Source organism: Felis catus, chromosome D1 (genome assembly GCF_018350175.1).
Source record: "Felis catus isolate Fca126 chromosome D1, F.catus_Fca126_mat1.0, whole genome shotgun sequence".
NCBI lineage: Eukaryota > Metazoa > Chordata > Mammalia > Carnivora > Felidae > Felis > Felis catus.
The window spans coordinates 108,293,879-108,318,311 of NC_058377.1; the positions used below are offsets into that span (position 1 = coordinate 108,293,879).

General features: G+C 59.5%; 2 protein-coding genes across 17 annotated transcripts in view; one reads left to right on the forward strand and one right to left on the reverse strand.

The window, feature by feature from the left end:
- Window positions 1-3,334: 3,334 nt before the first annotated feature.
- SLC25A45 (solute carrier family 25 member 45) lies at window positions 3,335-14,938 on the reverse strand. 3 transcript variants are annotated; one of them, XM_011287017.4, is made up of 6 exons: window positions 9,962-14,938; window positions 8,889-8,932; window positions 8,631-8,702; window positions 8,148-8,333; window positions 5,150-5,411; window positions 3,335-4,995 (listed from the first exon to the last, which is right to left on the reverse strand). In XM_011287017.4, the coding sequence occupies exons 1-6, from the start codon at window positions 9,996-9,998 to the stop codon at window positions 4,727-4,729; spliced, it is 870 nt and encodes a 289-aa protein (XP_011285319.2). In that variant the 5' UTR covers window positions 9,999-14,938; the 3' UTR covers window positions 3,335-4,726. The 3 variants fall into 3 exon arrangements, with proteins under 3 accessions (XP_011285319.2, XP_044895486.1, XP_023095821.2); XM_045039551.1 differs by having other exon boundaries at window positions 5,150-5,279; window positions 9,040-14,938; XM_023240053.2 differs by having other exon boundaries at window positions 9,040-14,938.
- Window positions 4,278-24,433, forward strand: part of FRMD8 (FERM domain containing 8) — a 48,239-nt gene continuing 28,083 nt past the window's right edge. For 6 of the 14 annotated variants that reach the window (XM_045039542.1, XR_006586696.1, XR_006586698.1 and 3 more), the window contains exons 1-9: window positions 5,410-5,664; window positions 5,771-5,925; window positions 8,543-8,642; window positions 15,514-15,598; window positions 17,026-17,193; window positions 21,131-21,232; window positions 21,584-21,642; window positions 21,774-21,940; window positions 23,944-24,168. In XM_045039542.1, the coding sequence (XP_044895477.1) occupies window positions 8,637-8,642; window positions 15,514-15,598; window positions 17,026-17,193; window positions 21,131-21,232; window positions 21,584-21,642; window positions 21,774-21,940; window positions 23,944-24,168 (812 nt within the window). In that variant the 5' untranslated portion in view covers window positions 5,410-5,664; window positions 5,771-5,925; window positions 8,543-8,636. Of the gene's footprint in view, window positions 4,378-5,276; window positions 5,665-5,770; window positions 5,926-8,542; window positions 8,643-15,067; window positions 15,225-15,513; window positions 15,599-17,025; window positions 17,194-21,130; window positions 21,233-21,583; window positions 21,643-21,773; window positions 21,941-23,943; window positions 24,169-24,433 lie in introns of those variants that run through there. The other 8 variants (XM_045039547.1, XM_045039543.1, XM_045039546.1 and 5 more) reach the window with 8 other exon arrangements.

A 24,433-nucleotide genomic window follows, 5' to 3' on the forward strand; every position in this document is an offset into this window, starting at 1 on the left:
TCCAGGAGGATGAGAGGAGTAGGGCGTCTTGATCAGAACTGCATTTGAAAAAGCGGAGTTATTTGTTCAGATTCAGGACAGGACCAAGGCTGTGGCACGAGGATGGCGAAAGAGGGAGTGAGTCCTAGAAAACTTCAGAAGCAGGGTTGGCAGGAGCTGGGGACTCCTTTGATATGGGAGGAGGGGAAAAGGAGAGCTTCCTGGAGACATGTGGCCCGAGGACATACCTGTACCGCAGAGCACTGCAGCAGGAGGGGACCGGGGGGAGCCATGACGTGCCTTTGAGATCCTCAAGGACAGGTGACCAGAGACAGAGGGCAGTGTGGGCCTGGAGCTCCGGACAGCGGTTAAGCCAGAAACAAGTCACATTCACGAAGTGAATCCCCACGAGTCTGAAGGAAGTGACTTAAGCCAGAATCGTCCTTGGGTGTGTCATTTCCCCCTATAGTCTTCGTGTCACTATCCACATAAGTTAGCCTCCTGTGGTCACTGCTCTGAAAACAAACGTGACATTTGACAGTATGAAACCGGTAAGATGCCGTATACGCTCGCCCAAGTTACAAGCTCCTGATGTGCAAGCCTCAGACACCATCCCCGTTGTCAACTCAAAGCAAGTGCATTTGCTATTTTCTTTCCTAGTTCTTAAGGATTCCTTTCCCCTCAGCGAGTCCTCAAACGTAATGATGACCCCCGACGATACGTTAATTCCTTGTGGAACTTAACGTGACTATTATGAGACCCTGCTGATGTAAAAACACTTGGCTTTGAGAAATATCCTTGGGGGATCCCCAGGCGGCTCAGTCGGTTATCTGACTCTTGATTTCGGCTCAGGTCATGATCTCACGGTTTGTGAGTTCGAGCCCTGCCTTGGGCTGTGCACAGACAGCGCAGAGCCTGCTTGGGATTCTCTCTCCTGTGTCTGCCCCTCTCCTGATCGTGTGCGTGCATGCGTTCTCTCTCTCACCAAATAAACTTAAAAAAAATTGTCTTGGGGCGCCTGGGGGCTCAGTCGGTTAAGCGTCCGACTTCAGGTCAGGTCATGATCTCGCGGTTCGTGGGTTCGAGCCTCGTGGAGCCTGCTTCGGATTCTGTGTCTCCCTCTATTTCTGCCCCTCCCCCACTTGTGCTCCGTGTGTGTGTGTGTGTGTGTGTGTGTGTGTGTGTCTATCTCAAAAATAAATAAACATTAAAAAAAATCTTTTTTTAAATTATCCTTGGCCACTTCCTGCCTGTTCTTTGTCTTTCCACCCTCCTTTCCAACACTGTTGTGTCCTTTCCCTGGGCCTCGGAAAGAGGAATGAGTTGTTTTCTCACTAATCGTGTTCACACTTAACCCTAACCTCCCTCCAGCTCTGTTCTGTCAGTCCAGCTAGCAGCCCTTGCCATGTGCAGCAACAGCAGCTCGGGCCGGGAGTACATGGCCCCGTGGGAGGCCTGCACTCTCTCTGGTTGTAAGGGAGGAGAGGAGAACAGCTCCAGCCTCCAGAGACACCCCGGGAAAGAACCGGATAGGGAAAACGGAAGCCTATGCCTAGACGGTGCAAAGGCAGGCTTAAGGGTGTAATTGCTACCCCAAAAGAGGATTTAATTAAAACCCAGTCAAGAACGGATTTTTAAAGTTTATTCTCTTGCTGACAGGTAATGTGCGAAATGGCAAACTACAGAGGGCCACCCTGACCTCCTGCTCCCTTCTGGCCCATTTATAAGCACCGCCTTCTCTCTCACATGTACCGACTGCCCCCCCCCCCACCCCTGCCCCCAACCACTGCTGTACCATCACCATCCTATCTGGCTCCAAATCTGGTACCGACGTGGTGCTGGACAGCCGCTGGGGCCTCACTAACCGACCAGATGTCAGAGGCAATTGAGGCACAGGAAGGGCGGTGACTGGCTGAGCCAGACCCTGTCTTTCCATATCAGGAACACAGGCTTCCTGACCCTGGCCAGGAGGGGAGGCCACTGGAGCTAGGAGTTCAAGTCCCCTCTACTGGACCCATAAGTCCCTTAGCTCGAGAGGACAGCACACACGTTTCTGCCTGTAGGAGCACCTGAACACCATTAAACCTTAACGTGTATAAAAGGGACCAGAATGCTTTGCACCACACGGATTCCTAGGCCCCAATCTCAGAGATTCCGATTCCATCCACCCCCGGTGGGGCCCGGGATCCTGCATTTCGAACCTGATGCCACTGCTCCAGAGACCACACTGGAATCAGCCCGACCTGGAAACCCGCAGACCCCTACCTACCGTGTTAGCAAGGGTGAGGCCAGACTATTGCAACAAAGACGTGTCAGAGCACAGCAGCCCGGGTGGTCGTGGGCACCCGGGTTCTGGGCCGACGGGGTGCCTCCTGCGTCCTCAGCAGGGCCTTCTGGGGGCCCCACTTCCGGCCAACAGTGAGGAATCTTCTTGAAGGTAAGAGATGGGCAATTTGCAAGGTGCCTGGGTGGCTCAGTCGGTTAAGCGTGTGACTTTGGCCCAGGTCACGATCTCACGGGCCGTGAGGTCAAGCCCCGCGTCGGGCTCTGTGCTGACAGCTCGGAGCCTGGAGCCCGCTTCGGATGCTGTGTCTCCCTCTCTCTCTCTCTCTGCCCCTTCCTTCCCCGCTCTTGCTCTGTCTCTATCAAAAATGAACATTAAAAAAAAAAATTAAGCAAAAAGAGAGATGGGCAATTTGCAGGCATTACACATTTCTCTGGCAAAAGCCCAGGGACAGGGCCCCCCTGAGTTGCGAGGGAGGTTAGGAAATGGAGCCCGGCTCGGTGGGCACATGCCTTGCGGCCACACCGTGACACTGGAAGAAGACGGGCGCCGTTTGGGTGCCGCTGCAGTTTGCAGGCCACCGTCCGGTGAAGGAGAGCTCTGAGGAGCACACGTGGGGCTGATGCCATCAGGCCAGCCCCGGGTGGGTTTGAACTTGGTGGGAGGCTGTCGCGGGCCCCAGGCAGAACAGGTGGGCAGAGTAACTGGGCTCTGGAGTTGGAGGCTTGGATGTGTCCGGGCAGGCGGTGCGACATACTGGCCATGTGACCTTGGACACGTTACACACACTCTCTGAGCTAAGGCTGTGATAAGAGCTAGAACGCTGTAAACTGTGATAATATTGTGATGGTTTGGGGTGGGGGGTAAAGTTTATTTATTTTGAGAGAGAGAAAGCGGGCACACAAGCAGGGGAGGAGCAGAGAGAGAGGGAGGGCGAGAGGATCCCAAGCAGGCTCCGCCCTGTCAACGTGGACCCCGACGAGGGGCTTGATCCCACGAACAGTGAGATCATTAGCGGAGCTGAAATCAAAAGTCAGACGCTTAACCGACAGAGCCACCCCAGGCATCCAATGATGTTTTGTTTTAAGATTTTATTTTGTTTTTTAAAAGTAATCTCTGCACCCAACAGGGGGCTCAACCTCACAACTCCAAGATGGGAGCCACGTGCTCCACTGACAGAGCCAGCCAGGTGCCCCTATTGTAATGGTTTTCATTGGGAGCCCCCAGTAAATGGTAAGAATCCCAGGCACTCAGGTCGCCAGAAGGTGGGCCCAGGCTGACCTCAGACCAGATAGGGACATTAGTGGGTACAAACTCTCCTCGGCTTCATTGCCAATCAAGGAACCCCTCTTTGGCCAGTTTGTAACCCCTACTTAGCAACTGAGATGGGTAAGAAAAACAAACACCGTCCGTGAGAGTGGCCAGGCCAGCACTCCTGGGGGAGGTGGTCCCTGACTTCTGGCACCGGTCCCCTGGAGACGACCCCAAGAGGGGCCAGGCAGGCAAAAACTCCCGGTAGAAAGGTGGGGGTGCAGCACCAAGGAAGTGGGTGTGGTGGTTGGAGCTGAGGGACCGATCAGAAGTCTGGCCCCTGACCTCAAGGAGCTCCCTGTGTAACGGGGTTAGGCTGAGAAGCAAATCAACAACCACGACACAGCACAGGGGAGGGAGGGCCGTGATCCAGGCCTGTGGGGGATGTGGAAGAGATCAGGGGATGAGGTGGGGGTGGGGACTAGGAGGTGGGGGGTTGGGAGTGGTATGAAAACCCCCCAGCCAGTCAAGAGGCAAGGGGGAGGCAAGGAAAGACTCCAAGGGACAGTGCTCGACCTGGGCCCGGAGCGGGCTTAGCCACCCCTCGGGAACTGTTTGCTCCAGGCCACGAGGGAATAAGCCTTCCAGGCCAAGGCCAGTAACAACACAGCTTGCTCTCCAAGTGCAGGGCTGGGCTGTGGAAGCCCCCAGGGAGAAGAAAGCCAGTGGACAGGGAGGGCCCAGGAGGTGGGGGGGGGGGGCTCTCCCCCAGACCGGAAGGGAAGCCACTGAAGGACTCTGGACCAGCAGGGGACAGAAGGCTGCTCTCCAGGGGGGTCACGTGGGGAGCAGTTTGAAAGGAGGTGAGGAGGGCCCGTGAGGACGAGTTGCTGGAATCCAGGGGGTGGCTGGTTAGCGCCCAGGGGCGCAGCCTCTAAGAGCTCTTTAAGGGGTGAAGCCCCAGGCTGGGGGCCAGAAGGTCACCAGCACCACGGGCCGGGGAGTGGACTTCACAGACTCAAGGCAAGCGCTGCTGGGGGGCTGAAGTCAGCCTGTGTTCCGGAGCCCAGGGCCCGGGCCCACTGCTGCTCACCCTTGGGAAGGACTGGGCCTCTCGAATCGGATCGCAAGCCGGTGCTTTCACCTCGGCCTCCAAGCTGGGCAGGTGGGCGGTGGCCTCGCTGGGGAGCGGCCGGCATTACCTGCCCGGACTCACCCCCACGAGCGGAGGAGGTATTCGTAGCTGAGGAAGGTGACGGCGTTGACAGGAAAGGCGCGGGCGCTGTTGATCGTCAGCCCCCGGAAGAAGACCCCCAGACCTTCCTGCCGGGCGCTGCTTACCATGCAGTCCAGCACCCCCCGGTACGCCCCGCGCTTCAGCCCCGCCATCTGCAGCCGGGACTTGATCACATCCAAGGGCGTGGCTACGGCCCAGGAGGCGATGCCTGCAAAGCCCCCTGCCACCAGTACCCTGGCTGGGCCTGGGGTAGAGGAAGCCCAGACGGGTGTCAGACCCCGAGGAGCAAGGCACCCTCCCCCCCATCCCCAGCGTCCCTCCCCATCCTCCGGGCAAGGGCCAGCTCCCCTCCCCCATTCCCCCCTCGGTCCCCCCCCCCCCCACGCCAGTTTACTTACTGGGGTCCTGGCCGTCCCGCGTCGACTGGCGGCAGAGCCACTCATAGGTGACAAAATAGATCCCCATTGTGGGGGTGTCCCTCAGCGTCAGGGCCCAGGCTCCCCGGAACAGCCCCCGGGGCCCCTCCTCCTGGAAGATGGAGACCGCACAATGCACAGGCCCCCGGTACCGGGGCGGGGGGCTGCCCGGAGGCCGCGCCCTTGGCTCCGTCTGGTTTTGTAGCCGGACTTTGATGAGGTCAAAAGGGGCCAAGCAGTAGACCTGTATGTAAGGAAGCAGGAAGACCCTGGGTGGGGCTCTGGGAGAGAACGACGCCCCGTCCCGCTCACAGCCTCTGCACACAGGGCTCGGCATGGGCCAGACGGCTTCCGTAGCATCAGACCCCTGACAGCGAGCAGCACCGCCCCTCTCCCTGGACAACAGCATTGAACTTGCCTGGTGCTTGGTGCTCAGAGACAAACCTGGATTGTTTCCCCAAGACTGAGGATAGGTTTCTAGCCTCCCCAAAGCCAGGGTGAGACCCACCTGCAGTGATTGGGTCTGAAGAAAGGATTTAATCTGTGCCCAGGAGACAGCAAAGGGCTGATTGCCGCCCCCTCCCCCCCCCCCCCCCCCCGCAGGGTGAAGGAGGTCACCTCAGTCCTGTTGGAGACTCCATAGGTTCTCCCTCCCCTACCTCCTGCAGGACACCTCTCAGAGGCCCCTGACGGGGTCAAGTGCTGGGCCAGCCTTTCCTGCCTCCTGAAAACCACCAACCACTTGTGTCCCAAGGAAGGTGGGTGATGGTGGGATCTGCGGGTCCTGGGATCTTATCACCCGGCTGAGGCAGAAGGGACGAACATTTGGGGTAGTATTAGGACTGAGGGTGGTTCCGGGTGGATGTGGAGGGAAGGTGGGGGCAGGGGCCAATGTGCGAATCAACGCGGATGCACTAGGTCAAGGTCAGCTGTTAGAGTTCAGATGAGAATTGAGGTGAGGCTGAGGTTAGCACGTCATGAGGGGCTTCTGTGGTTATTGTTTCTTTCGTGGAAGGTACATGAGCTCAGGTCCTCAGCCCTGGAGATGGCTGATGGCAGAGGCAGCTGGAAGTCGGCTCTGGCGGCGATGGTCAGAGGGCGACAGGCCAACTTTGCTTACTTCTTCCCCTGTAGGAAGGGCAGCGGGCTGGGGTCCCTCCCCCTGAGGCGTGACCCTGATATCATCCTTCAGAGTCTGTGGGTGGAGCCAAACTCAGGACTCCTCCAGGCGATGTGCCCCTGAGTCCAGGGCTCCTAAGGGTGAGGAAATGGCCGAGCCCAAGGTAGGGTGGCCAGCAGGGGCAGGTTAGGGTCCTCACTCCCCAACCTGTGCCCATGGGGTCAGTGGGGACGGCAGACACTGCCACAGTGTTTGACAGGGTCAGCCTTTACTGAGCCAAAGGCAACTTTTATGCACATCAGAGGTTGTCATTCCCTGCCCTGTGCTAACCAGAGTCACTTCCTGCCTCTTCGTGCCCTTCTCCACACTGAAACACAATTTCTGCTCCAAGATCCTGTTAAACCGAATCCATGGGCTTGATGGGAAACTGAGTTCCAGTCGGTCCTTGGACCAGGTCCCCATCAGTGACCCTATAACACCCCGTTCTGCTATCTGTTCTGCTTTTTTTTTTTAATTTTTAACATTTATTTATTATTGAGAGACAGAGCATGAGCAGGGGAGGAGCAGAGAGAGAGGGAGACAGAATCCAAAGCAGGCTCCAGGCTCTGAGCTGTCAGCACAGAGCCGGACGCGGGGCTCGAACTCACAAACTGCAAGATCATGACCTGAGCTGAAGTCGGACGCTTAACCGACTGAGCCACCCAGGAGCCCCTGTTTTGCTTTCTAAAGAGCAGGAGGGGAGGGTGACTTAGGAGCTGGGCCTTTCTGGGCCGGCTACTAGCCTGGGGTCTCAGTTCTCTTCCTTGTTTTTGTGGGGTGCAAGTCTCAGGGCTTGGGAAATATGCAGGCATGTGTCCTGCACAAGAAGGGGCAGGAGAAAGGCCAGGACCTTTGGGGGTCTCATGAATCATTAATTCACTTGAGCGAGCCGCCTGGTTCTGTCCTTTGCCCTTGCTCTCTGCCCCATGAAGTATGTTAGGAGCGTCAGGGCAATATCAAATAGGGGGTGACGGAAGGCGCCCGGCTGGGGTGTGGAGGGGAGCCAGGCAAGAGTCCCTCCGCCTCTGTGCTCACGCCCCCCAATCAGCTGGGATTCCCCCTGGTGCCTGGAAGCCGCGTCTTCCTCCACCCCATCAATCAAAAGCTGGATACTTAAGTGCTGAGAACAAAGACCAAAACCGAATGATGAGAGCTATTTAATGATTAATGCCCTGGGCCTCTCGCAGCGAGCTCTGTGGACTGGGGCCCCGCGAGGCTCACAGATCCCGGCCCGCCACATGCTGCAGGCAAAGGGGCTGAGCAGGGCATGAGCTGGGGCAGTGCCAGGACCACGCCAGGACTGGAAGGGCTGGGCTCGGAGCTCTGGGAGCGCTATCAGTTCTCCAGGGCAAGAGGTCACCTGGGGGAGAAGTCTTCCCAGAGCCCTGAGGCTGGCAGAGCCCTCCGGAGTGGGCAAGCCCCGTCAGCCTCAGAGTGGGGCATCGACTGTTCTCCATGCGGCCCCCTCAGCACCGTCTCCCCAGACCCCACCCCCAGCTCTCTCTGCCTTCTGCCCCGCCCCCCCCCCCCCCCCCCCAGTGTTCTCCATGACCCTCCCCTCCAAGCCTGCAGCCCAGACGGCCACAGCCAGCTCTGCCAGGCCAGGTCATCGGGCAGAAGCCAGGAGCTGGCCATTCCCCCACAGCTCCTCATGTACCCGGTGGGGAGACCCAGGGTCTGCAGAGAGGGCTGGGAGGGGAAGCAGCAAACGGACCTTCGCTGTGCCCACATGCGCGCGTGTGTGGATGTGTGTGCGTGCATACACCTGTGCGCGTGTGCATGACCGTACCCGTGTGGACACACCCCACACCTCCCTCTCACCTGCACGAACCCTCCGATGCAGCCAGCTATGAAGACGTGTATGTAGCTGGGTGGCTGGGCCCGCCGTTCCCGGTGAGAGGTTGCCGTGAGCGCCAGCAGGGTGTTGCTGTAGACCCCGAACAGGACGGAGTTGACCATGGCTATGCTCGCAATGGGGAAGCTCATTCCCTTGAAAAAGCCCAGGAGCTGTAGAAGGATGTGGCAAATGCTAAAGTGGCTGGGGGACCAGGGAGGCCTCCTCTTCTCCCCTCCCACCTCTGGCAGGGTCTCCTCTGGCTAGAAACCACTCCTGAAACCTGCCGAAGGGAGGTCGAGGCAGCCCCAGGTCCATCCTCGGGGCACCAAGCTACCACCCAGCCCCGGGTAGCCCCAGACTTAGGTCATCTCTCTTCCAGGGACAGAGCCCTGCCAGGGGGCAAGAAAGCTGGTGCTGGCCACCCGGAGGCCTCCTATGCCAAAGCCCCAAAGAAGCAAGACACCCACCGACTCATGGCGGTAAGTCTTCACCATACAATCGATGATGCCCCGGTATGTGGTCTGGGTCTGTAGCCGCACCTGGGTGAGGAGGACAGAGCAGGCAGCCCAGCAGGGATGAGCAGAGATGGCTCTAGCCCAGCTCCTCCCTCTGCCCAGCAGGATGCCAGCAGGGCAGGACTGATAGGAAAGATCCCCCTCTCAAGGCATCCTGACTGTTGGTTCAGGTCGTAGCCTTTCTTCCTTGAGCGCGTCCCCTCGACTCACCTTTACAGTGTCAAAAGGGTGTCCCAGGACCAAACCCAGAGCTCCTGTGGGATAAGAAGACGGTATGAGTGAGGCCCCTTGCGCCATGCTGAGGAAGCAGGTGCCTAGAGGGAAGGGGAACTCGGGGGGAGAAAATGGGGCAGCGCCCTACCTGCCAGACTCCAAAGAAACTCCAGCTGTCCCCTTTGCAACCTCCTCCACACCAAGTGCTGGGTGAGGCAGGCATGGGGACGTGGGGACATGGGGACAATCAGAGAGAGCCCTGGCCCCACCTGGAGGACACAGGCCGAAGGGAGGAGCCAGCCACAGACACCACGTCCTCGTAGCGTCTAACACTGCCTGTCTTGCCTACTTAACCGTGGGGCGGTGGGATGGGTTCTCCAGTGCTCCTGCCCCGCTGCCGGCCTGACTCCTTCCCTCTTGCCTTCCACTCACTACTGCCGTGGAGTATGTGGCCTCGATCCAGACGGGGCCCTGCTCTCCCCCCCTCCCCCCCCTCGGCCAGCAGTGCGGAGCTGGGAGCCCTTAGAACAGTCGTGCTGACACCAGGGGAGGAGGGTCCCGGCCCCCAGGCCATCTCCCCTGTGTAGCAGGTGCAGGCTCTGGAGACAGAACCTTCTCAGGAAGGCAGGTTCGAAACGTCCCTCTCTTTTCTTCTGAGAGAAGTGTCACCCAGAAGCTGGGCTGGGTCCCCAGCACAGCAGGCCTCAGCGACAGGGCCTGCAGCCCACGGCTGGGTAGGGCAGAGGCCCAAAGGGGAATGCAGGACAGCTGCTGGGGTCAAAGGTGAACTTCCTTTCTGAGCCCCCCAGGGTGGGCCTAGGGAAGCGGGGTTCCTGGGGCGGGTCTGCAGGCGCAGGTGAGTCTGGGGGAGCGCTCGCCTTGGCCCTGGAGGCGAGGGCAGCTCGGCTTCCTCTCCGCTCCCCTCAGGCAACTGCCAGGAGGCTCCGGGATAGCTGGCTCTGGGTGCTTCTGGGCCACCAGGACTTTGGTCTCAGCTCCTCCCAAATCACCAGGAAGTGACCCACCCCTGGGGTGGAGGGGATGTGACAGAAGGGAGAAAAGTGTCTCACCAGAGATCCAGCCGGCCACAAACTCCTCCACGGGCATTGTCCGGCAGGGGCGGAAACTGGTGGCTCCGGCAGAGACACTGGTGAGTGCCGGTTCCTGGTCTCCCTCCCCCTGATCTGCCTGATAACCTGCCACTAATGTTTAACTCTGCCCGTAGGGTGAGCAGTGGCCCGGTGCCCAGACCTCGGCACCAGGAGAAGGGAGGGAGCCAACTCGGGTGGCCTCGACAGCGGAGGAGGGCGCCCCGTGTGAAATCTCAGGGCAGGGGTGATGGCCCAGGTGGCCTGACCCCCTGCCGGCCAGCGACGGCCTCGCGGCCTCCCACGGTGACCAGGCAGGGCAGCCGGGCCCCAGCCTCCAGGGCTGCCTCCGGCTTTAACGAGCTTGTTGAGGGCAAGGCCCTGCTTACCTGGCCCAGCGGGCCCCAACCCCCTCTATCCCCACAGCACCTCACGCCAGGCTGTCGCCCACTCGGGACAGGCGGCCAGGCCTGCAGAGATGGGGCATGGCCACCAGGGGGCAGACAGACGGCGTGGGAGGAGAGGAGTGATTCTTGGGCCTGAGGCCCGGCCTTCTCCCAGGGTTGTCTATGGCTCCCCAGCTCCCTCGTGTGAGTCAGAAACAGCTTCCCTCGCTTGGCCTTCTCTTCTCCATCCCTCCTTTCTAGGGGGAAAGCTGGGGATTTCAAGCGTGTAAAGGCTGGTGTGTGTCTCAGTTCAAGGGTTATGACTGCCCGTTTCTCTTTGGACAATAACCCAAACTGACAAGGCAGGGACCTGAATCCCTCTCTCCCGCTCTCGGCTTCCTTCGACCAAGCTTCTCTGTTGCCAATACATTCAACATGCTACAGCGTGCACCGTTATTCCACTCGCCCATCGGCTCTTTACGAGCTGAGTGTGGTTAAATACACTCCTCCGTGTTGTTTTGAAAATGGTACTTCACATCATTTAAAAATTGTGTTGCATCTTTTGAGAAATTAGACGACCGTTCATGCCTTGTGTTTCTCACACCTGTCTGGTACTTTTTTTTTTTTTTTTTCAACATATGAAGTTTATTGTGCTGTCTGGTACTTTTATCTTTTCTGCTTCCGCCCTCTCTCTCTCTGCCTTAGGGGGGCCGATGTACATGAGCAGAGGCAGCATGGGCTGTGGTGTCGTCCGGTCTCAGCTCTGCCCCCACCAGCCAAGTGATCTGTGGCAAGGCGCGTGCTTCCCGAGGCGCTTTTCTCCCACGTCCTTTGGGAGTCTCCAGAGGTCACTAGAGGGGGTTTCTGGGGCGGTGGTGTTCACGTTCAGGATCACGACCTCATCCAGGGCTGTGTTTCTGACTTTCTCCATTACACTTGAATGATTCCCTTGCAGTGGGGCACGGGAGCACAGCGGCAGTCCCGCAGCCTTGGGGGCAGAGGCAGGGCATCAGGGCAGACCCGTGGGTGCAGGCAGAAAGCGCTGAGCTTGCTGAACACAATGAACCTCCGACATTAACAGAGCGCACAGGGCTTCTGATGTAACGTGTTGTTTCCATCGACAGCCACAGAATATTCTGTCAGATTCTATTCTTAGGTATGCTGGGTAGTGGGGCGGGGGCGGGGTCTTCTTTCGAGGGCACAGAGATCCAGTGCTCAGGTGCCATGGCCCACAGAAATCTGGGAAGACACCAAATGTGGGTCCCAACCTTTGGAGTCCTCCTTGACCCCTCCCTTTCCCTCATATCTCAATAACACTCCATAAGGAAACTGTGTTGGGTTGGTATTGCCTTCAAAACACATCCCACACCCCAGCCCTCCACACCTCCTCCCCTGCTACTACCCAGGCCCGAAGCCACCATCACCTCCGCTTGGATCCCTGCCTGGCCTCCCTGCCTCCACCCCTGCCCCCTTCCAGTCTGTTCTCCACCTCGCAGCCAGAGCTATGCAGGTGAAATTTAAGTCAGGCCATGTCGGTCCTCTGCTCCACACCCTGCACGGGTCCCATCCTGCTCAGAGTCAAAACCAAAGTCCTTCCTAGGCTCTAGAAGCCTTCACAGTACAGCCCCATGCTCTTTTGACCTCCATCCCAGCCACTCTGGCCTCCTTCTCTTCTTCAGAAGGGTTCCTGGCTCCAGGCCTTGGGCATCGGCTGTCCCTTCTCCCTGTTGGCCTGGTCTAGCCTGGACTCAAACGTCATCTGCCTGGCATTCCTGGTGCCCCTTTCCTGGATCTACCTTTCCTTTCTTTCATCGCACTCATCACTGTCTGATGCACTGTGTCATTAACTTGTTGTCTGGGCTGGGATCTCGGGCTGTTTTGTTTACTGATGTTATCCCGAAGGCTTAGAACAGCGCGTAGCACAGAGTAGGCACTCAGTCAATATTTGTTGCAAGTGCGAATGAGCAGACAAGCGAGGGAGCAGCATTAGTGGGCAGCCTTGCAGCCACCCCTGGGTCTCCAGTTCTCTAGCCCCATCTCCAAATGGCCCCAAAGGATGTAAAGTCCCCACAATACTCCTACCTGCCCCTCCAGATCTCGTGGCAACTCTTACTTCCCCAGCAGATGCCCAAGAATCAGTCCCGCTCACCCTTCCGCTTTCCCACTGTGGCCAAAGCAGCATCCACCCCCCACTACTTTCTTGCGGGCAGACAGGTCCTACGAAGCGGGGTTCACGTCTGACCTCCTGGGGGTCCCTGGGCTGCCCCAGTGACCTTCCTGAGTGCTGGCTTCTCACCAAGGGCTGGACTACAGTCCTCATTCTGCTGCGTACCCTCTCCCAAGGGATGGTGGGCAATCCCTTCTGTGGGCCTTAGGGTCCTTCACTGCTTGCAGAGGTAGGAAACCAGCCCAGCTGATTGCTGAGTCTAAGGCCTCTTGGCTCTAAAGGCCTGAGGGCTGCTGTGCTCACATCAGAATGGGCCCTGCTCTCTTCTCTCATCCCAGCCCACCACCCCAGTTCAAGGGAGACCCACTACCACTCCCTGGAGCCCTGCCAGGCTAACCTTTTGCCTGGCAGAGCAGAGCTCTGACCTCGTCCTTCTCTAGCTCACAACCTCCAAAACATCCTCACTGCCTGCCAAACCCACCACACACCCCTCGCCCTGGTGTTCACACCCCCTCCCAGGGGCCACCCCATCTTCCCAGCCTCACCTGCTGTGCTCTGATTGCCCAGGGCTTCCCCGGTGTCCTAACCTCGCTCCCACAGTTCCCACTACTGGGAATGCCTTCAGGAATCTCTTCTGGTGCCCCTCCTCACGGGACGTGGGTTCCGGCCTCCTTACCACCACAGACTGCCAGACATCAGCTTTGTTATTTAAACGTTCTGATCCTATTTTTTCATCAACAAATGGAGATATACTGTCCACCTCCGAGTGTGGTATAAGGATTAAAGGACTTTGGAAAGAGAGGTGCCTGAGTGGCTCAGTGGGTTAAGCGTCCGACTTCTGCTTAGGTCATGATCTCATGGTTCATGAGTTGGAGCCCCTGTGCTGTCAGCTCAGAGCCTCGAGCCCGCTTTGGGTTCTGTATCTCCCTCTCTCTCTGCCCCTCCCCTGCTCACACTCTGTCTCTGTCTCAGATAAATAAACATTGAAAAAAATTATAAGAAAAGAATGTGGCACATTGTATACGCTCCACAAACAGCAGCTGCTTACTCTTACTTCTACCCACGTGGGCCATGAGGGTGACATGAGGAGACAGGGGAGGGCCTGGCACCCAGCAGGGCTCAGGTAGTTGTAGTTTTAAACCTGCATTTCTTCTGGGCTTCTCTCTTCCCCCTCTCTACCTCCACTCCCTAATTCAACCAGAACAGAAGCTTCCTGAGGGCAGGGCAGTGTCTCACCCTGGCCCCCATCCCCTGCCCTAGCCCAGACCCCACACCCAGTACGCACTCAAGCACACTGAACTGTGTCCCACTTTGCTCCCACTGGTTTAGGGAGGCCACCAAACCATCGTGTCCTGGTCTGAGGGTCCCAGAGCTTAGAACCTGGAGGCAGATGCCCATTCTGACTGCACTCTTCTCTCTAGCTCACACCTGAGCTCCCTTGAGTCCTCGGTTCACGCGAGGAAGACATGTTGTAACGGGCTCAATTGCGCGGCAGTGTGGCTCCTGGAGGGCAGGTAAAGAGAGGTTTCAAATACTGAGGAAATTGTGCTGGGTTAGGAGATGGGGCAGCCTCCCAATGCAGGGGGCGGGGAGGAATCAGAGCCTGGTGAGCCCGCGCCTCCCCTTGCACCCCCACCATCCCTGATCACCCAGCCCATTGTGGTGAGAACAATTTCTGGTTCCTCTGGCTTAGGAAGGTGCCCCACGGACCTGTTTTTCTCCCTGAGAGCTACACCTCAGGCATACACATGCTGGCATTGCCAGGACATGTTGGTGACGTGACCCTGGGATAATGGTTTCACACCTGTCTCTTCAGGGGCCCAATGCCTCTTTCTGGCGTGGGAACGGCTCAAGGTCTCCAGGCTGTGTGTCTAAGATAGAGAGGGCTCACGTGACTGCACCTTGGAAAATCAAGTGTGTCTGGCCTGGGTTTCTAGCACATAACCTGAGAGTCCTAGGAGGCCACTGAGTTCAATCTCTTCATTTTACAGATCGGAAACTGGGGCCCGGGGGAGAAGGGGCTTGTCCAGGCCGAGTCCGTAGAAGGGCCCAGTCTTCTGACCGCAGCAAAGAGCCCCTAACCACTCATGGCCCAGGGGGAGCTGCTGCAGTACAGGCTGCTGCCTGAGTCACCTTTACGCAACACCCAGAACAGTGCGGGTCCCTGACACGTCCCAGGACGCATCTCCATTTTTGCAAGTGAGGGCACCGGCCCCAAACCACGCGCAAGTGATTGCCCATAGCTCGGTCACCATTCCTGATTTCCTTGAACCTTCGCCACACCTTGTTACAGGCCAGCGGGCAGGCCCGTGGAGGGGGGGTGGGGGGGGGGCGCTGCCCTCGGTCACCGTGTTGGTGGCGGGGATGTTTCGCGGCGCGGCCGCCTGGGGACCAGGGGCGTAACCAAACACGCGAGGCCCAGATTTCCGCGGGCCCGTGAGAGGCGAGAGCGCGCCGGCGCCAGGCAGGGCGCGTGCGCCGCAGCCCCGGGCTCCCATTGGTTCCTGCGGGTTGGGAGGCGGGGCCGTGCGCGTCGCGCTTCCTCCGCCCCAGCTTCCGCGTCCTCGCCCCGGTAGCCGGACCCCGAGCGGGTGCCAGAGTCTTACCCGGTTTCAGAGCTGGAGTCGGACCGGAGGGGTCGGAGTTAGACCAGGACCCTGGGCTGAAGCGGCGGGCACTGACTCCCTGCGAGGTGAGAGCGCGGCGACGCCCTGCGCGGGTCCTCACCGCGGATGGGAAGGCGCCGTGCCCTGCCCGGGGCATCCCGGCGAGTCGACCCCGCACCTGACCACCAGCCTCGAGCTTGAGTTGGCTGAAGACCCGCTGGTCTGCACACCGGTGCCTCCAGCCAACGCTGTTCACTTTCGCAGATCAGCCCGGGACTCCAGCCTTCCTCAGTGAGAGTTTGAGGGGCTCCCCAATCCCCTCATCCCTGGACACTCCCTCCCCCCAGCGGCCGTTCTTTCTCTTTCCTTGTGTAGATGGACGGGACAGAAGGCAATGCTGGGCAACCGGGCCCCGCTGAGCGGTCCCATCGAAGCAGCGTGTCCTCCGTGGGAGCCCGAGGTGGGTCCCTGTCCCCCTCACCTAATCTCCATACCCAGTTTGTGTCTCAGCCCTGGGGAAGTGGCCCTGGCTTGTCATCTCTCTCATTAAAGAGAATCTTATATAGTAATTAACAAATGAGGTCTGTGGCCGTGTGAAAAGTGACAGAAGACAGAGGACGTGGGCTCTGTCACTAGGCTGTTGGCCAAGTTGGGTACTGTTCTTGAACTTCCCTTTCTTCATTTGTAAAATGAACATATCTTTCATAGCTGTGGAATTGAAATGAAACCTCATGAATGAAAGTGCCACCTTGACTTTCTTAGATTTCTTTCTCACAAACAGCAGGGTGAAAGCAGGCATCGTTATCTTCATTTTATAAGGAAGGAGATTGGGCCCTGGAGAGGTTAAGTCAGTGGGTACTGGAGCCTGCATTGACTCTGTTTTCCCTACCTGAAAAGTGAGTCTGAATCACAGCCTCCCGGAGATTATTTTATGGTCTGTCAAGAAAGTAGCTGTTAGAGGCAGAACAGACTGGAGATCCAACACGCACGTTCATGTGTGTTGATGATAAACTATGCCTTTGCCTCTCATAGGCTTTACCCCATTGGATTCACAGCTTGTCTTTGAGAGACGGGGATTAGCCCTGCTTTAATGAAGCAAGTCACATTCACACTTGCTGGAATCAGCCCACCAGCCAGGACCCCGGCTGGACTGGAACCCAGGTATTTGGGCCTCCGAGCTCAGGGGTCCTTCACTGTACCTGCAGTTCCAGGGATGGGGATTTGAATCTGGCTGCTCTTCTGAGGGCCTCCCTTTGGCACCAGACTCCAAATAAGAATCCTACAAAGCTGACACAAGTGAACACTCAACTTTTTAGGTTATATTTCTCCTGGCCTAGTTAGACTGTCCTGGAAGGCCATGGTGTTGAGTCCTGAGGCTTGGAGAATCCTATGGAAGCTGAACCCTGGAACTTGCTTTACCCTGGGGTGGCCTTAGGAATCCCCTGTTCTGTCTTAGCTGGGGCCAGAGAGAGACAGCTACTTGGCTGAGGATAATAGCCAGTTGCCAACTCTCCTGCCTCGCAGCCTGATACGCTAACTCCTATAATCTCAGGACGGGTTTGGCCTGTCTCTGCCTCAGTTCTCACCTGTGGAATGTTCTCCATCAAGGAAGAAGCCTAGGGAGCTAGGGTGGGGAGTTAGGGCCGGGCCAGAGTTGCTGTGTTTCTGGGTGGTTTGAGGGTCTCAGATAAGCCTTAACACCACTCGTCACAGGGTCTTTGGAAGATGCTGGGGCTCCGCCTCTAGAGTATGGAGGCGTTCTAAGGGATTGGGGCAGCAGGGGAGGGGGGCTCTTGCCCCAGTGGAGGGGGGTAGAGGGTTCCTGGTCAGCATGCCTCTGCCTACGTAGCAGGCCCAGCTGACCCTGCCCAGTTTCTGTTGTTGCAGCAGCTGACGTGCTGGTGTACCTGGCGGATGACACAGTGGTGCCCCTGGCCGTGGAGAACCTGCCCTCACTTAATGCCCACGAGCTGCACCGGGCTGTCCGTGAGGTCCTGCAGCTCCCAGACATCGCCCTGGATGTCTTTGCACTCTGGCTTGTCTCCCCTCTGCTGGGTAAGGCTTGGCAGTCAGAAGCCCAGGCCGGAGGGTTGGAAGGGCAATGACCAGTAGGGAGGGGACAGCTTCCGGAACCTCTGGCCCCAGACATCAGGAGAAAGCGGGACTTCTGTATGTCCTGGAGCTGTCCACCGCTTTTAGGATACCTGGATCCTCTGCCCCCACTCTCTCTCTGCTGGTGGCAGAGGAGGGGTCAAGCCTGCCCCTCAGCCTCACTGGTGCTGGACCTGGGGCATGAAGAGGATCAGGACTGGGGGACAGGGATGGAAGGGATCTGCATTCACTGAGCATGTGGTCCATGCCACAACCTGAGCTGGCATTTCTTGAGCAGAATCTCTCCTCACCCTAATGGCCCAGCCCTGTCTTACAGATGAAGAAGGTGAGGTTTGGAGTGGTGGGTTCAGTGACTGGTAGGACCCAGATCAGAATGGAAGCCTGGACAGGGCCCCCTCAGCCAGCCTCTGAACTGCAACCTCCTCGTTGGGGGCAGGGAGGAAGGTGGGCCAAGGAAGCAGCCACCCCCGAGGGTGGGGTGGACAGGACGAGTGGGAACTTGACTTTTCTGCACGGGGCGTCCAGCCCTGCTTGGTTTCTGGTCCATGACCACCTGTGTCCTGTCCTTTCAGGCTGAGATCCCAAGGCGGGGAGGCGGTAGCTCTCCACATCCTCAGGCCTGGGGGCGGGGTGGGGGGTGGGGGTGTCCCTGAGGCCTCTGAATAGGGTCCCTGGCCTGCTGGCTCGCACAGGAAGAGGGCCAAAGGAGAGGGTGCCCCAACAGGTGCCAGGGCCAGGCATGTGTGCTGAGCTTAAATATTCTCCTTTCTTATAGAGGAGCAGGGGCAAGAAGGGGGTGATGTGTCCCTCAGGGCCCCTAGTGGTTACCTCTTTGTCAGGCCAGTGGGATTTGTGCCTCTGCCCCAGAGGGAGAATCTCTAGTGACCAGTGGGAGACGGAGTGCCCATCCTGTGTATCTCCATCCTGTCCATGTCCTGTGTCCAACCCCCCACCCTGCCCCGTTGGAACTTCCTGTCCAGCTGCTACTCTCGCCCACCCTCTTCCTGCTGGCAGGTCTCCTCCACCCATTCCCCATCCAGCTCAGCCTACCCCTTTTCCACCCTCCGGGTGTGGGTCGAAACTGCGAGCCCCTTGGTTTGTATCTTTGGGAAGCTGGTGGTGTCTGTTTCAAGGGTTTCGGCCGGCCCCTGCCCCGCCTCAGGCTCTGTCTGTCCCTGCAGCTGGGCAGCTCCTCCTACTTCCTCCGCCCCCACTCCCTCCTCTTCACATTCCTGTCCCCCCCTCCGCCTTGCAAGAACATGAATGGGCTGCCTGTGTGGCCGGCCCGGCCCGGGTCACCCTGGGGCACCACCCTGTCCAGGAGGAGGGTGGCTAGAGGCCCCAGCATGAAGTCAGTGCCCACTTGGTTCCCTGGCTGGGTTCGGGAAGGCTGAAAGGCCATTTCTTCTTTGACTCAGGCACCTCGGAACCCTTGGCTGCCCCCCAACCCCAGAGTGGGTTAAGCTATGACAAATGCCCCAGGGCTGTAAGGGGGGAGGGGTGCTGTGGGCTGGAGCCACCCCTCAAGCTGGATGTTTGGGGAATGTCTGTCCTTCTCAGTGCCCTTGTCACTCTGCATGGAACAGGCTCCAGGGACCATCAGTCTCATTCGAGTGAAAGCCTCCAGACAGGAAGGTCCTGTCTGAAAGTGTGTGGGACCGCAGGGTCAGTGTAGTCCTGCTCTGATCACGGGAGTCCCCTGAGCTGCTGGAGCTCGAGATCAGGGCTGGGCTGTAGACAGAAGGAAGGGCACCATTGCCCCCGGTCCACTCTCCCTCTCAGTGTGTCCAGAGGTCCCAGCTGGTCAGTTACCTTGGTCACCTCACAGGTAGGTCCAGAGCCGCCTCCCAGCACCCCTGTGGCGGCCAGTGATCTAAATGCCGGGGACACAGTGGGAAGCAGGACTAAAGGTGTCCCTGCCCTGGGGGAACTCGCAGTCTGAAGTGTGGTGCAGGAGCTGTGGTCCTGGTTGCCACTAACTCTTGGTGGCCTTGGGCAGGCACTGTCTTTCTTTGGACTTCAGTTTCCCACCTGTTCAGTGGATGGTCTCCGTACCCTCTGGCTCTGGCATCCTCTGAGCATCCCGGTGCAAAGCATGTGGAAGCTGAGTGGCCGGCTGGGTAGGGTTGAAGACGGAGCCTTTCTTGGAGGGGAGAGGGCGCTGCCACTGGGTGTGGCAGAGGCGGCGGCAGATGGGTGGGGGCAAGGATCTAGGTTGGAAATGAGGGACAAGGAGCCACTGGGAAGTCTGAATATCTGAGAAACATTGGAGGAGAAAGGGGTGTGAGGAAGCTGAATGCAGGGGTGGATGGGAGACGCTGCAAGCAGGAGGGAGACCAGTTTGGGGGGATTTGGCTACTGGTTTGTGTTAAGATCAGGGACCAGATGGGGGCGCCTGGGTGGCTCAGTTGGTTAAGCAACTGACTTTGGCTCAGGTCGTGATCTCACAGTTCGTGAGTTTAAGTCCCACTCCGGGTGAGCTCGAGCCCCACTTCGGGAGAATACAAGCCCCGCTTTGGGTGAACCCAGCTTCTCTCTCTCTCCCCTCTCTGCCCCTTGCTTACTTGCGCCCTCTCTCTCCCAAAAAAAAAAAAAAAAAAAGATCGGGGATCAGATGGAAGCCCAAAGAACAGAGGTAAAGACCCTTGGCTTCATGCTAGCAGGATAAGGTGCCCAGCCCCCTGGTGGGGGATGAGGGAGGAGATAGGGGTCAGAAGCAGGGTCAGAAGGCAGGAGTAGCTAGTTGATGGCATGGATATTGCCACTTCCCCACTCCCTTACCTCCAGCAGCCATCCTCATTCATCTGATGGCTTGGAAGTGGCCTCTGACTTCTCAAAGGCTGTGGTCACTGATGCGTAAGGTGAAAGTGCTTTCTCATTCCTGGCCCGGGGTGTCGAGCCCTGGGGCCAGCTGGCTGCCCAGACTCAAGGGGCCACGAGAGATGCACTTGGCCATTCTGTCCACCCATGTGAGGGCCTGCGGTGGGCCAGCGGTAAAGCAGTGAATGGGATAGAGCCACTCTTGCCCGGCTGACCCGAGGACTCAGCAGCTAGTGGAGCATAGGCAGGGAGGTGACATCAGATAGTGGTAAACGCCGTAAAGGCAACCACATGAGGGTGTAGTTGGCACGGAGGAAGTTGATGAGGGGAGCTGCCTCAGTGAAGGGTCTGGGGAAGGACACGCTTGAACTGAGACCCAAGCCAGCCGGTCATGTGGGGGGCGGTGTGGGGGGAAGCCTGAGGCTGGAGGAACAGCGCGTACAAAGGCCCTGAGGCACCGACATGGCTGGGGAGATTCAAGCTGTCGAAGAAGGCCGGTGTGGCAGGAGCAGAGCGGGAGAAGGAGTGAGGAGGAAATGAGGTGGGCAAGCTGGATGGCATGGAATAAAGGTCAGCCAGAGTTCCTGGGGAGGATGCTGGAGGTGAGGCCTGGAGAGGAGGAAGCCCAGGCTCTGCCAGGGGCAAGAGAAGACAGCCTCTTGGGTCTGTGGGTCCCAGTTATCAGCTTTGGGCTCTGCTTCCTGATGGCAGTGCTGGGTTCTCCTGTACCACCATCTCCGGCTCTTTCTGTCGGCCACCGCCTCTCGTGCTGGAGGGAACAGTCAGAGGCTGGTGCTGCCTAGAGCCTGACCCTCTCTCACCTGTTGTGGGACTTTGGACAAGTGACTTAACCTCTCTGTGCCTCATTTCTCTGCCTGAGTGAAACGAGCATAGCGTTCTTACAGAGCAGATGCACGTAAACCACTCGGAATGGTTCGGGGTGCTTGTACCTGCTCAGTTAATACCGGCCACGACGGCCATCGTCGTCGCCTTCGTTCGCGGGTGGCAGTCGTACTGGTCAGAGGCCACGCTCACGGCCGCTTCCCCTCTCGTCCCGCAGAGGTGCAGCTGAAGCCCAAGCACCAGCCCTACAAGCTGGGCCGCCAGTGGCCGGAACTGCTGCTGCGTTTTACCGACGCCCCCGATGACGATGTGGCCATGGGTCAGTGCCGCCGCCCGCTGGCCCGCATCTCTCCCAGGCACCCTCGGCCACTCCTTCCAGGGGAAGACCCTTGGTGTGGAGGGGTGGGGGGCAGACTGTGCCAGGGGCCAGGGAGGGCAGCCCCTGGGGCCTTTGGGCCTCACTAACCAGCTTTTGCAGGATCCTTGAGGGGAACCCAGGAGGGGGGTGGCCCCGGGGGTCAGCAAGTGCATTGAGACAAGCCAGCCTCCCAGTCTCTGGACAGCCCTCCGGCTTTGTCAGTCGTGGTGGGTGAGGGGGGCACTAGCCTGCCAGGGGAGAGGGCCGGGCCAAGCCAGGGAGCCGCGCGGTGACCCCAGCCTCTCTCCCCAGATGAGCCTTCCCTGCAGTTCCGAAGGAACGTGTTTTTCCCAAAGCGGCGGGAGCTCCAGGTGAGGCGGTGAGCGCCAGGCGGTGCCCCCGTCCCTGGGGCCCTGTGTCCGGCCTCCCCTTGTCCGCAGACCCCCGGACACTGGTGTGCCACCCCAGCTGAGCAGCCCCTCCGTCCCGCACCGGCCCACAGATCCACGACGAGGAGGTCCTGCGGCTGCTCTATGAGGAGGCCAAAGGCAACGTGCTGGCCGCACGGTACCCATGTGACGTGGAGGACTGCGAGGCCCTGGGTGCCCTGGTGTGCCGCGTGCAGCTCGGGCCCTACCAGCCTGGCCAGCCCACTGCCTGTGCCGTGAGGTGAGGGCCAGTGGGACCTGGGGCGGGGGCACGGGGTGGGGAGGGTTGTCCCGGAGCCCTGCTTGCAGGTGACCCGACAGGATCTGGAGTCGGGAGGCATAGGCCCCCTGGGGCTGGCCCTGACGCTGTGTGACCTTGAGCAACTCACCCCACCTCTCTGAGCCTCCTTTTCCTCGTCTGCTCTGGGCTGAAGAGCCTGAGAATTGGGAGCTTTGGGCGAAGTGACACCTGTGAGAGGAGACCCCAGGTGTGCATGAGGGTGGAGCCTCCATCTGAGGTCAGGAGGGAGGTGAGCTGGTTCTTCCGGGGACTGACCCCCATCACCAATGACCGTCCAGCTTAGTTCCGCACTCCAGGGACGAGGTCCCGTTCCCCGGGCACTCCAGCCTGCGGGCTCTGGGCTTCCCACCCCCTCCCAAGAAGCAGTGCTCTCTGCTGTGACAGTGATTGTGCCCCAGAAGCACACCAGGCCGGACTCTGACCTCCACGGACAATGGTCCTGAGGTTTAGAGGTAATTCCAGTGGAGATGAACTTTCGGCACAGCCTGCTCCTGGACCCCAGCCTCCTCCCACCCCAGCACTGTAGTGGGCGGCGTGTCGGGGGAGAGGATGTGCAGAGACAGGGCCCTGTGCCAGGTGACTAAGAGCTGGGGCCCCACGGCGACCACCTGGCTCAGCCGAGCCGGAGGGCTCCCCACGGAGCTGGCTGGGGCTGGTGGCCGTAGGGATCCTGCCCCTCGGGAGTGTCTGCTGCTTTACGCAACCCAAAGTGTTTGTACTTGAGGGACTTTGTCAGCTCTGGATGGATCCAGAGGTGCAGAGGCTCCGGTTAGATCCCCAGACGCCTGTCCTCATTCTGGCCCGGCCCCGTGTCCTCTGGGCCAGCTCACACTCAGGCAGGCCGGTTGTGTATTGGGAGAGGCCTCTTCCCTGACCCACAAGAGTCCTCAGACTCACTCTGACGTCCCCTTCCCTTGGCTGAGCCTCAGGTCCGACCAAAGGAGACACGGTGGCCAGAGCGCTGATGGGCCCGCCCTGAGCCTGCCCAGGCCCCACCGACGGGCGTGGGGAAGGCGGGATTTCCAGGTGACAGGCGAGAGTTGTCGCGGGAAGATGGGATGCGGGAGCACGAACAACGGAAGTGCCCACGGCAGCCCCGAGAAGGGCGACGGCCCCCCGGACACCCCTTCTCACACTGCCCCGCTGTTGGCCACCAGGCCGGCGCGAGCTCCTTCCTCACCTCAGCCTTCCCGCTGGCGGGGAGTGTTTGGTCGTCCAGAAGCCCCAGGAGAGACCCCTCCCTTCTGTGGTGAAAATGGCAACCTCAGCGGTACTTTTTAGGTGCCAGGCACCTGCTGGCGCCCTTCCACGCAACCGGCGGTTGGTGTCCTCGTTTCATCCCTGGGGAAGCTGGGCCTCTGAGAAGGTCCTCGCTGCCCGAGGACACACCTCCGGCTGCCCCCAGCTGGGAGCAGCTGGCACGCAGCCCGCACGGTCAGAGCGCTGCCTGACGCGGGAACGGGGCGGCTATGCCGAGGTTCTTTATGGTTGCGAGCTTTTCTTCTTGGACCTGTGTGGACGGATTGTGGGTTGACGTGTTTTGGTTTTTTTTTATGTCCCTCTTTGGCAGAAAGTCCGTGGAGAGGTATATGTAGGTCACTGGCTGTCCTGGTTTTTGGTTGTAAAAGTCCCACTAGCTCGGAAATCCAAACCTTCGTGACTCAGTGACACAGACGCCGCGCTGAAACCCTCCAGCCACAGGCCGGCTGTGCGGCGGGCCTGGTCTCGGCTCCCCCTTTGGTGTCCCAGCCTGTCCTCCAGGCCTGTCACCAGCCAGGCTTGCCACGGGGCTCACGGCAGTGGGCTCTCTGGCGGTCCTCGTCCGGGGCCTCGCCTGCCCCTGCCCGTGAGCGCGCCGCACCCTGAGGACCTCGGCACCTCTGGCCAGGCCCCCGCCCCGGAGCCCCGCCTCCCACCGAGCCCCCCACTTCCTTCCTCCGCAGGGAGAAGCTGGACTCCTTCCTCCCCACCCACCTCTGCAAGCGGGGCCACGGGCTCTTTGCTGCCCTCCGGGGCCGCGGGGCCAAAGCGGGGCCGGGGGAGCAGGGCCTGCTGAACGCCTACTGCAAGGTGAAGGAAGCGGCCGGCGGTGACAGCGGGCGCGGGGCCTCCCTCAGCACCCACTACCGTGCCTACCTCCTCAAGAGCCACGAGCTGCCCTTTTACGGGTGAGCGACCCCCTGGCTGTCATCGTCCCGGGCAGCCACGGCCACGGGGCCTCCGCTGTCCCCTCCCCTGACAGCCCAACAGTCTGCACAGCCTGCCAGGGTTCCCACCTCTGCGCCCGCCGAGCTCTGTCCTCACGTGAGGCTTGTCTTGGTGCCAGCACCTCGGGCCCCACGGGGACCGAGCCGGACCCCTGTCCTCCCCTTGCACCTGTCCCAGGCCGGGCGGCGACCCTCCTCCCACCCGCCACGGTCACCTGGCCGCTGG

Bases quoted from the DNA above. Each gene is read 5' to 3' on its own strand.
- SLC25A45 (XM_023240053.2), bottom strand. From the start codon at position 9,130: ATGTCCCCACGTCCCCATGCCTGCCTCACCCAGCACTTGGTGTGGAGG. The intron at 8,933-9,039 runs GTAGGGCGCTGC...CTTATCCCACAG, and splicing joins GTTTCTTTGGAGTCTGGCAG to GAGCTCTGGGTTTGGTCCTG. The intron at 8,703-8,888 runs GTGAGTCGAGGG...CTCCTCACCCAG, and splicing joins ACCCTTTTGACACTGTAAAG to GTGCGGCTACAGACCCAGAC.